Source organism: Mesitornis unicolor, unplaced genomic scaffold (assembly GCF_000695765.1).
Source record: "Mesitornis unicolor isolate BGI_N332 unplaced genomic scaffold, ASM69576v1 scaffold50654, whole genome shotgun sequence".
Lineage (NCBI taxonomy): Eukaryota > Metazoa > Chordata > Aves > Mesitornithiformes > Mesitornithidae > Mesitornis > Mesitornis unicolor.
In genome coordinates, this window is record NW_010181717.1 from 28,320 (window position 1) to 40,593 (window position 12,274).

The window sequence follows — 12,274 nt, forward strand, 5'->3', positions numbered from 1 at the left end:
CTTTGGTATTGGGCTGTGCTGTCAAATTAATAACCAGTTCCAGAAGGTGACTGGGACACATGAAATTAGGGCCAGAAAAATAAAGATTTCCAAATCCAAAGCTGAGGAGACAGGATGGTGAGGAGGAGCTAAGTTTTGCCCAAACAAGGGCTGTGGCTAGGCCATACAGAGCTTTCCAGAAATGGTTCACATCTTAGGCTTTGTGAGCAGAGCTGTGCCATGAGCCACTGAGCAGCAGATTTTACCAAACTGACTGAACAGCCTCCGGTATTGGCCATCTGTCCCCTCTGCAGGAGACTGCCCTCCCAGGCAGAGCTGGCAGAGGGACACATACTTGTGTGCCTGCTGCTTCTATGTAAAGTCAGATGTTTGAAACTGTCGAACAAGGATGATTTTGAGAAAAAGATGGCTGAATTTTGCACTAGCAAAAGGCACACATGCACCTTCACTCCTACTGTAGGAGCAGCAACAGTTTGCTGGGAAGGGTGCAGCTGTAACTTGGCAGCTCTTTGCCAGGGATATATGGCTTCAGGACATTGATTTTATATTTCTAGCAGTTTATAATTTATTAGAGTGGTTTTGCACTGGGATTTTTCAAACTCGAGTGTCTGAATTTGGGAGAGCTGACTTTGTTGTTGTCAAAAAAGTGTTCAGTTTTTGGAGTTAGCACTAGCATTTTCCAGGTTTGCATGGTCTGAGGTGACACATGAATCATAACAGCAGTTCACTATCTGGGGTTGGTTTTATGTTTGTTCTTGTTTTCAATTTAAAAAGCCTCATGGCATTTGTTAACATCCCCTCAATTAAGGGGAAAATAGCATGACTGCATAAAGGCCTTATTTTGCTGATATAGTTTTAGTAATAAGCACAATACTGTTAGAAAAATGCTTAACGGTTTCCTTGCCTGCAGCAGAGGTAGATAAGAACCCCTTTATTGTGTGTAAATGCCAATTCACAGGCATGCAATCCCAAGTATTCAGACTACGACAAAACCAGATCCATCTGCACCATGGAAAATATCAATGATACTCTGACCCTGTACCGCTGGCTTGTCAGTGCTCCAAGCGGCAGTGATGGTGTCACCAGCCCGATGAGGGAAGTGGACTCCAACACCTTTTTTACCAGCACCAAATCCATCTCCCTGGACTCTATATACTTCCAGGCAGGCTCCAGGCTTCAGTGCGCAGCTCGAGCTGTGAATGCCAATGGTGATGCAGGTCTGGAATTGCTAAGTCCAATTTATACAATGAACAGAGAGGAAGGTAAGTTGTTAATTATAGGAATTAGATAGCCTTTCTTGTGAAAAGATGAGGTGGTGTTTGCAGCTGATGGAGATCTGCTATGTTTGGGTTTCTTTTGTCCATACACATATGGAACTTTTGCTAGTGAAAGGCAAAAGCCTTTTGTAAATGTCTCAACAGCTCTGACACTTCAAGAGTTTGCAGCCATCTTAGGTGATGTGTAAATGAATGCTGTATGTTTGGTGATAATGATTTTTTTTACACCTAATTTGACCAGTGACTAGAGCAGAATTTACTTTCCCAGTCTTGGGTTCTTTGCTTTTCTCACTATACAGATTTCAAATACACCTCTACTTCCATGTGTTTGTAGTTCAAATACCACAGCTACTGACACTGAGAGCAGATTGTAGGTCTATCGAATTTGATAGTGTCTAAAGACCTGCAGACTAAAGACAGTTAAAATGCAGGTGCTGGAAAAGGATGGGGGTATGAAATCCATGAAATTCAGATATTACAGTACTGCATGCTTAACTCAGCTGAGAATTTAAGCTATGCCTCAGAAGGTAAGGGGAAGATCCTAATGCTGGGTTTAGCCCAGATCCCTCACATTTCTGAACTGTAATCTATATCTATGTGTATGTCTAATGTGTTGGTTTTTGTCAGAAATTCAGATGAGGAAGTTGCATCTTTTTGCTCAGCTAGTGACTGGAATAGTTACATGGGAGTTACTTTAAAGTCCTGTTCTGCCCAAATTCACCAGGAGCCTGACTTTATGGCATCTTGGGATTCATAGGGACAAAATGTTGGGTGCTAGGGGGTGGCTGCTCTGTCTCTAAAACGAAAAGGTTTTCTTTACGCTTTATAATTAAATACTCACCAGGTGAGAGAAGCACTAGCTCACCAACTCTGCAAGTGGGTCGCGCTGTGCTTCTTCAGTGCTCTATTTTGTGCAGTTCAGTCCTTATGCTACATCTCTGCTACAGAGTATTGCACTTTTATCTCCTCCAGCCACAGTACTGCTGCCCTTGCCGCTCTGGTAAAGGACCTCTAGGGGTTAGGCCAGGCAGCATGGGCAGAGCTGTGAGGAACTCCCTAATTCCTGCATTTTTCTGGCCTGCGTCTATAGACAGACATCTCCAAGCTGCTTAACACAGATACTACACAGTTTAGCAGGCATTTCACAACCTGTTTTTCCCCTTTGCTCAGGTCTTTGTCATCGTCAAATCACAGGAACAGTAGGAGCAGAACCTTTCTCAGCTAAAATTTGCTACATGGGTCCAGATGATCCTGACGATCCCAATCTGATCCGACTAACAGTCACAATGCCCCATATGGACGGTAAGCATCGAGTGGTGAGAGTAGCTACTTAGTTAACACATGCTACTTTGGACCTTTCCTTTCCCACAGGTTAGACTCCACAGCTGTTGGCTGCATTGTGGCAGAACCACATATAATCCCTGTTTAATGAACAACTTGCCAATTGCAAGGTTAATGTATGGGTGAAACACTGTGCATCCTTATCTCTTACATTTCTGCACTCCAGCTCTAAAAATATGTTCACAAGCAGTTAATGAATGCTTCGTTTGCTCTTTTCCATACAAGATGTTAATGGCTCACATGACATTTATGTTTTAGGAATGCTGCCAGTTATCTCCACACGCCCCTTATCCAACTTTGAGCTAACGCTTAGCCCAGATGGCACTCGTGTGGCACACCACAAATGCTCCAACCTACTGGACTACAATGAGATCCAGACCAAATATGGGTTTATTACAGAGGAAACAAAGAACCCCAAAGTGACTGGAGAAACGTCACCTTACCAGTACAGCAGTGCTCTGCGATCTGCCAAAACCTTGCGCTTCTACCAGAACCTCAACCTTGAGGCTTGCCTTTGGGAGTTCAACAGTTACTACGATATGTCTGAGCTGCTGACGGACTGTGGTGGCTCCATTGGCACAGATGGGCAGGTACATGGTACTGGAGCCCCCTCCTCTCTTAGCAGGAGGCTTTGGAAGCACAAGTTCAACAGAAAGTGTTACTAAGGATTGCATGAGAAGGAATTTAGTCACTATGCAGGCAGTTTGATATGTGTTCCCTTAGCACACGTATTTTTGAAAGTGCAGATTTATTCCTGTGCGCTGTATTTCTGTGAGCTGCCATCATTCATCTTCCCAGTAATTCAGCACAGCTTACTGCATTGCGGTTGCTTCATCTGGGTATTAGAAACTCTGCTTTTCAGAGCTTTTCTTAACTGTGCACTTGCTTGTGCTATCACCCAAAGCCCATGTTAGCGGCATATTCAAAGAAAAGGCTATAATTTTTTTGCCTTGTAGTAAACTGTATGTGTAAAGTATGTTACTGACCTTAAAAGTGTGTACTAAGGCTACAGAAAAAAATGCTTTTTTACAAAAAATCTCAAAACACTTTTAGGAGCTCTACTTTAGGTTTATAGTCATCAGGCTTTAGGCAGAACTGTCAAGTAGATTTTATAAACAGAAGCTTGGTTGGACAAAAACGAATTTACCCAAAACATGATTTTTTCCACATATTTTACCTCCATGAAACAGTCCATCATTCCAGATCTTTGATATGAAATACATCAACATCAATGGCAGAGCAGGGGCACAGTGGCTCCCCTGTGCAATGTCTTTGACAGCACATTGAATTTACTCAGAAAATAACCCAATGCACAAGTGCCCTGCAGCAATTGTACTTACATTAGAGGAAATTAAATTAATAAATTAAAGCCTCTGTGCTGCCTCCATCTTGAATGAGTTTTGTCTCAGCAACTTGATGCTGTCCCATTCTGAAGGTGCTCAACTGTTACCTTTTCCATTGCCACTCAGTGGCTAAAGAAGATTTGTTTACTAATTATCTGCTTGGCCACCCATTCTGGTTGCTTGTGAGAGATTAATCTCCATAATTCAGAGCACAGTTGAAATTGCAGTGTTTCAGAGTGCCATGGTCTATGGAGTTCAACCTGTTGTAAAGGTAGGTGCTACTTTCAGGACTCATTTCTAAATTTGTGTTTGATTTCTGAATGCCTAAAGAGTCTTGTGGTTCTGATATTGAACTTTAATTTAGGCTACTTTCAATTTCTATGGAAGTTTTGAAGGCTTTTTTTTTTAAATTCCAAAGTAACCCAAAATTTTAGGTGGTCCTTATTTTGGAGAGTTACGAAGCCTATTAAGTTAAACTGGCAAAGATTTGGGAACATATCAAGTGAAGTGGTTTACAAGACCTGAAATTATAGAGATGTTGGTAACAGATGAAAAACATTTCTGTGCAGTTTTTTTTTGCTTAGGTTTAAAAAGTGCAGTTCATGAGAATGCAGAGTTAGCCAGGAAAGTGATTTTTTTTTTTTTCAGGTTGTGTGCTGTAACCTGGTACCTCAATGTTTTTCAGGTTTTAAATCTGGTGCAGTCGTATGTAACTTTGCGGGTTCCTCTCTATGTCTCCTATGTCTTTCACTCCCTTGCTGCCATTGGTGGCTGGCAACATTTTGATTTGCAGTCTGAACTGAGACTCACCTTTGTGTATGACACGGCCATCCTGTGGAAAGATGGAATAGGCAGCCCTCCTGAATCAGAGCTTCAAGGTGAGCTGTTTCCAATGCCCTCATTTCTAAACTCCACCCTAGTCAATGTTCTGATGATGGGAGGTGTGTGATCAGTAACTACGTTTTGAATCTTCTCCCAATTGCATACGGCTTTTAATCCATAAAAAATGAGAGAAATTAGTGCATAGACCAACTTTAAAGCAGATACTCCTTATAGAGACATAGACTCCAGTGCTGAATGGGTACACGGTTACAGGGCGACGGAGGCCCTTACATAACCCTCAGCAGGGGAGGTGCCCACAAAAGGGACCTTATTGGAGTGAGCAGCCTTGGTGTCTGTGTGGCAAAAACTCCCAGACCCCTTCTTTCTCTGGCCTGCACTCTGTTTCATCAGCTTACGTGGATATACTTCAGATGAGTATGGCCTTATATCAGCAAAAGAGGGGGAAAAACGTCTGCCTTAATGGATTGAACCATTTGCATGTGTAAATGAGTGCATTTCTTCTGAAGTTTATGAGTTTGGAGATCTGTCTCAAAGCAATCAATGTGACAGGATTTAATATCTGTGAAGAGCACCAGGGTAAAATCTTACAGATCTCCAGATGCAGGCAATACGTGAAGAGTGTTCCTTTAAAAATGCACTCGGGAAATGGTGGTGGTGGAAATGGTGGTGGTAAAATGGATGTTTTTTTCCTCCCTAGGCTCCCTCTATCCCACAAGTATGCGGATCAATAGTGAAGGGCGCCTGGTGGTGAACTTTTGAACAGAGATTCATTTTCGGGGTCAGCTGGTGATGTCCCACCCAGGTGCGTACCCAGCCTGTCTGCCTGTGCTAGACAGAGTGTCTGTAGTGCTCTCTACCTGGCAGAGGAGAAAGCTAGCACAGTAAAGGGCCTGTCTCACTGTAGAAGGGGAATAAGTAACAGAGGCACTTCCTTTTCTGGGGTGTAAGTTAATTTATTTCCATTTTCTTCTTTGCTTTTGTGTGCTGATTTTATACCGTGCCAGGCATCAGTATTAATTATGGCAAATTATAGTTTGCCATTTATTGTTTCAGGAACTTCTCTGACATCAATGGTGATGTCCGCTGACCACCCGGGCCTCACATTTACACTCAGTCTGCTACGAAGCGAGCCAACCTTCCACCAGCCTGTGCAGCAGTGGAGTTTTATCTCCGACTTTGCTGTGAGTTTGCATTCAGACTTGAATTTAGGAAAGTAAAGGGAATGTCAGCTTTTAGCATACTTTCCATGCAGTTTCAGCGCTGTATGATCAGTAAGCATCAACTCATTTGGATGCAGTCACGTATTACATTACCTACTGAACAGTCAAAAGTCCTTGGTGTCCCTGGAGCTTGAACCCAGAGGCCTGAACCCCTGGTCCCCACACTAGTGGGCACCATTGATTGAGCAGGTCAGTGCTGGAGCTGCAGCCTCTCTTGAAGAATTGGCATTGCCCATTCCCTTGGCATTGCCAGGAAACTGCGACCCAGCAGTTGCTGCTGCTGTTCTGAGAGGCCGGGTTTTTTCTCTACCTGTGGCAAAGCTGCTGCTTGGCTCCTGCTGAGCTCACGAGTCGGTGGGAACTACTGTGACCCCAAAGCCTGTGCAGAAGATGCTAGCTTAAAAATACCTCACCCCTGTGAGAGGGGGACAGCCCAGTTACTCAGCTTTTGCTGAGCTGGCAGGAAAGGAACGATTTGCATTCAACTAAAAATATGGCAAAAATCACCCTCTCTCCTACAGAGATTATGTTAGATTTGGACATTGATTCCCACCACCACTGTGGCAAGGTTAGTCCCTCAAAGATCTGGTAGTAGGTATTCTGTACTAGTCCTCGTTTTGCAGAGGAGTAGAGGAGAGACAGAATGTGTTGGTGCCTTGTCTACGCTGCTGATGTGTGCTGGCAGTGTTGGTGCACACACCTCCTGCATGAGGTGAAGCACTGTGATCTTAAATGCCAATGTCCAGGTTTGTGAAAGTGTTAAGGATGCTGCTGGGAATTCAGCTTGGCCTCAGGGGCAATGTGGGCTGAAGAAGTGATTGTTCAGGGACTGTGGAGAAACACGCATTTCTGTAATCTTTTCCCAGATACGAGATTATTCAGGTACTTACACTGTGAAATTCATCCCTTGCACTGCTGGACCTGGTCAGCAATATGCCTTTGCTGTCATCTGCAACCCACGGGACCAAATTGTGTTTGATATGGACATCAGGTTCCAACAGGTACACCATTTTACTGAGGACTTGCACATGTTTTTCCATGAAGCCTTATGGGCAAAACCAGCCAAAAGCAAATTTAGGCTGAAAGGCAGGTGTTCTTATAACCACTGAAAGAGATGTTCTAGCATAGGTCATCCAGTATCAGCTGTCAAGAGAAAATAATGGAGTATTTCAGATGGCTTCAGGAGTTTTACAGTGTTTGTAGTTTGCTTTAGATCTCATCTTCTCAGGTGAGATAAAATCAAAGTAAATAATCTTTTTTTTCCTAGTAATTAAAATCTTATTTTTCATTTATTTACCTCATAGTCCAGCCTCTTCCTGAGTATTTTGCTGCTTTTTTTCAGGAATGCAGGGACCGAAGAAGGAAAGAATTTTAGTTCTCAGTGAGATTGTTTTCAAAAGTAAATTGTAGTCCTGAGGTTGATTTTTGAAGCTGAGAAGCTATGGAATAGTATTGTATCCAGAGGGTCTCTTTCTCAAGCAGTAGGAAACACTTCATTCAGAGTTAATGTGGCTTTGTGACAGTTTTCCTGTATATATTAAAGCAAAAAAAAAAAAAAAGAAAAAAAAAGCAATTGGGCAAGTAGTTTATAAAGGCTGTGAACTGTTGAAAGGTTTGATCAGCACATCGCTACTATGGCAATGGTGTACAATGATCATTGTAAAGCTACAACCAAGGCCCTTTTTTGATAATTTAGTTTCACTTTTCCCCACAGGTTAGTGACCCAGTGGCTGCAGAATTCAGTCTAAATACTCAAATGTTCCTGCTTTCCAAAAAGGAGCTTTGGATATCCGATGGATCACTGGGGTTTGGAGAAGGAACTGATGTAGCCTTCACCAAAGGTAAAAAGTCAATTGTTCTTTCAGCATATTATTAAAGCTAAAACAGAACCACTTTTAACAGGAGTTAAACATGTATTTTACTAGTTTTATAACCCGTACATGGTCTATATATTTCCACTGTAGAAAATAAAGTACAGAAGCATTAAAATATGTCATTTAGTGTAATTGAAACAGGCTTTTGTTCTGTTTATGGGCTCTGAGAGGAAAAGCATTTGAAAGGTAGGTGCAGAATTTAGATACATCTGAAACCACAGTTCTGAAAACTCTTGCTCAGTTTCCACATAATCACATATTCCATCACATATTCCGCTCACTCTGTTTATCTTGCTTTGAAGTTACCCACACTAGAACTTTTTGCTCCATTTTGAGTTGCCTAAGTAATTTCAGTGCTTAGGTTATTCTAGTCAGAAATGCAGGAACTGAATTCTTGTACACCCGAGGCTCCTTGGCTTGATCATGCAGCTGTTCTCAATTGTAGACTGGATGCACAATAAGTGCAGCTGGCTTCAGCCAAGCTGCTCACACTCATCTTGATTTTTTTTAAATTTTTTTTGAGTTCTTGCCCAGGGCAGGCTCACACACTGTGCTCACTGACTGGAGCTGTTATCAGGTTCCAGGGAAACTCCTGGTAATGGCAGTATTGAACGAGTAGTAATTTTGCTTTTAATTGGTCCCTTACTCAAGTTATCAGTCTGAAACCCAAAGGTGCTGTTAAGAACTTTATTTCGCTTTACATAATGCTATCAGTTTGGGTAGTTTCTTATACATGAATATGGATTGCCCTCTAGTGAAGAGAAGGGAAAAGCTTGCTTAAAATAGAGCTGCACTGTAAGAACCATGTCGGTATGAATTGTAACAGAAAATAAGACTAAAGCCCATGATAAATTAGCAGTAGCAGTCGTGGAACATACTGTCTTCTTGTGCAAGGGGAAATACACTTAAAGCTAGACGATTCCTGTCCTGGGACTTTTTAACAACAATGATTTGGTAATAACATAATAATTTTAGATTGACTGGTATGATGCAAAATATGTTGATCCGCTTTACTAGGATCTGAAATCTATGGCCAAGTGATGGTGGATCCAGTTCAGAACCTTGGTGACTCCTTCAGCTGCAACATTGAGAAGGTGTTCCTTTGCACTGGTGCTGATGGGTACGTGCCCAAGTACAGCCCAGACAATCAGGAATATGGATGTCTGGCTGACTCGCCCTCCCTCTTGTACAGATTCAAGATCCTGGTATGTAAACAAAGAGTTCTGGTAGCACACATTTTTAGGTCCCAGATTTCCATGGAAGTTTGGAAATACTAAAGTTACTTGCTTTAGGATAAAGCTCAACCTGAGACACAAGCAAGAGCTTTTGGAAACCTGGAGTTTCATGCTACATTAGCAGCTGATCATGCAGATGCTGCTCCTCTAGTACAACAGCCTGGTTCCGCTGGTTTCAGCTTGTCATCTGCTCCACTCTTCCAGGTAAGTTGTCCAATGAGTATCTCAGAGAAACATTCTTTCATGGTAAAAGATGACTGAGGTGGAAAACGGAGCATGTGGGCAATGGGTAATCATGGGCACTATGTTAGTCAGCAAGAGACTTCTGAGTTCAGCAGCTCATTTACTTTGTTGTTACCCATTTTACTCTGTTGTTACCCTCTCCCTAACAGCACAGAAGCAATGCCAGCACAGCTTTGTAATACTGAGCTACCCTTCTGCAGTCTTGCTGTTACTGCAGACATGTACACCTGTGACTGGCAGCAGAAGTCACTGGTTTAGCTTTCCATGGGGACCTTTTTTACACAAAACTAGGAAGTTAGATGTGATATTCTTGCAACTAAGAAAAAAAAAGGTAATTGGTTTGTATATGGTATGAAATTAAAAAAGAACTGTGCATCCTGCTTTAAGTCAGATTAATGCAAATTCCAGAAGTCATCTTTTGGTCTAGGGAAGTGAGGTTCTTCTTGCCTAAATTAAGACTAATAATTTGTTAGATAAATGAAGTTGCCTTTCTACATTAACACTAGAAAGAAATAGGCTCTATTAGAATGTAGTTTATCTGCCCTCCTTCAGCAGTCTGCATTAAGAAAAGATTAATCATATCTCTAAAAGTGCCTATTTCTGCCGTTGACTTTAATTAGACACATTTGGTAGCAAACTTGGGACATCTGTCTCGATGAACCTGATGCTTGGTGTTTCCAATTTATAGTAAAAATGCATGGGGGTGGTGTAGGAGGGTGTTCTGGTTTGTTGGCTTTTTATGTGTTTGGGGTTTTTTTTTTAAGGTGGCAGCTGGCCGAGAATGGTACATCCATGCTGTTTACACTGTCCGATCGAAGGAAAATGCACACAGGCACAACAGCAAAAGAAGTCTTGACTACCACCACATGTTGCCCTCTGCTGAAGGAAGAGTTAGCACCCCAGCCTTTAAACGCAGCAGAAGAGCCAACCCAGATGCCCCGGTCTTCATGCAAGACATTGGAGCAGATAAAAACAGGGGCACGAATATTCAGCACATTGCACTTGACCATTCTGACAACGTTGTCATCATCCAGAAAGATACGTTCCCAGCTGGCACACCACATCACAGGCCAGCTGTGGAAATCACAAGCAGGGACTCTGAAGGCAGTCTTGTACCCGTCACTGGAGGCTTGACAGGCCTGCTGCTTCTGATCTGCACTGTGCTCCTAACTCTGGTTTTGTTGAAGCAGAGGAAATGGGCCTGTGCTGGGAGAAGCAAAGCACCCCCCAGCCACTCCAGCAGCCGTGAAGCTACGACCACGGGACACAGAAGCAGTGACAGTTCAGAAGTCTAGCCAGTTTCCTGGGTGCTTGTCTTTTTAACATGAAATTTCACCAAAAAAAGCAGACTCGCAAATCTAGCTCTTGGCTGACTTCTTTGCACAGGGTTGGTGTACTAGGTTAATGGTGGGTGAGTAACTTACAGAATTCAAACTAGTAGTACAGGAATGAGAATTTTTTTATTTTTTTTTTTAAACCTAGGTTTTTTTCTTTAATGCAGCTGTAAACATGCTTCATATCCACCCTGGAAGGTTGGTGCTTAGAAAGATGCTGGTTTTGATTACATGTGCAGTAGCTTGCTTTCATATAACTGGTTTTAATTCATTTGTTTTGTTGGGTTTGTTTGTTGTTTTTTTTTAATATCGCTGTGGAAGGAAGAAGATGGTAGTATTAGAATGGAAGCTAAGTAATAGATGGTAGTGTTCTTTAAATGAGTGATACCAACAGTTTTGTATCAAATTTTAATGAAGACATGGACAACGATGGGAGACTCACACAGGTAAGGCTGTAATTGCAATTATCTGTAAGGGAAGCACTACATGTGATCAATGAGAATTAGAAGTATATTGTAAAGCTACACTAGAAAAATACTATGTTAATGCTTAGGTGCTAGCATTAAGTGCTTTCAAACATGCTTAAACAGATTCTAGTCCTTCGGAACATTATTACTTATGCCAGCTTTCCCATATTGTACAATAATTGCCTGTCTTCTTTGCTTGCTACAGACATGACAGCATCAAAATACAGGCAAATACTTCTAAAAGGTAGCTTATTTTGCCAGATGGCACTGGGGGAACACGCTTGTAGCATCTAGACCAAATACTTTGTTTTTTGCTTCTACTTGAAAGAAAATGGATTTTCTATAACTACAAGGATGCCAGTTGGGAGGTTAAGTTTTGGTTCATTTTTTCTTTCTGCATACTGGCACTTGAAAATTGCTAGCACAAAGAAAGTACTACTCAGCTGTTTAATACATCTTTCCCTTCTGCTACCTCTACAGGTTTTTTTTATTTAGGCTGGTTGTAAACAATCAATCATGACTTGTTTGGGTTTGAGTTTTTTATGGTGTCAGGGAGCTTTCTGTGAAAAGGAATGTTTTGCAAAGGGATGGATTTTAAAGGAAGGCATCAGCGTGGCAGTGTTTTCATTTAGGACACAAAAAGCTTAAGCGGTTAGACTAATGTCTTCTTCTAGGACTGCCATGACATTTCAGCCTGTCCAGTGCTGTGGACTGGCTCTTAGCTCTGCTGTACACACCAAGTTCTTTTTGAAGAGCAAAAAAGTACGGTCACTGAACCTGGTTTCAGCTGGTGTTTGCAAATCAGTCATCTGCAAACAGAAACTTAATGCACTTAGTAGGAACTGTACTGCTCTACATGAAATCGACACATGTAAATTAAACTTTTTTTTCCTTTAAGTCTCATCTTCCTTAAGCTCAAAATTTTTTCTAGGAATGCATTTCTCCCTGTTTACACAACAGTGATGCCTTTTGATAAGTGTTCTTAAAAGGGCCAAAACTGAGTGAAATTGTGAATGTGTTGTTTTTTTCTGTTTGTTTGCTTTTTTCATCTCAGTCGTAGTATGCCAGATATATAGAGATATATAGAGATATATATA

At 41.8% G+C, this 12,274-nt stretch overlaps 1 protein-coding gene across 1 annotated transcript in view; it reads left to right on the forward strand.

Annotated features, from left to right (window-relative positions):
- The window catches only part of LOC104539857 (FRAS1-related extracellular matrix protein 2-like), a gene marked incomplete at its 5' end in the record, with an annotated part of 31,434 nt that extends 20,763 nt beyond the window's left edge, over positions 1 to 10,671 (forward strand). The window contains 11 exon segments of the mRNA XM_010183495.1: positions 959 to 1,262; positions 2,448 to 2,579; positions 2,877 to 3,208; positions 4,647 to 4,839; positions 5,502 to 5,606; positions 5,858 to 5,985; positions 6,891 to 7,025; positions 7,739 to 7,865; positions 8,916 to 9,103; positions 9,191 to 9,337; positions 10,141 to 10,671. Of these exon segments, the coding sequence (XP_010181797.1) occupies positions 959 to 1,262; positions 2,448 to 2,579; positions 2,877 to 3,208; positions 4,647 to 4,839; positions 5,502 to 5,606; positions 5,858 to 5,985; positions 6,891 to 7,025; positions 7,739 to 7,865; positions 8,916 to 9,103; positions 9,191 to 9,337; positions 10,141 to 10,671 (2,322 nt within the window).
- Positions 10,672 to 12,274: the final 1,603 nt, after the last annotated feature.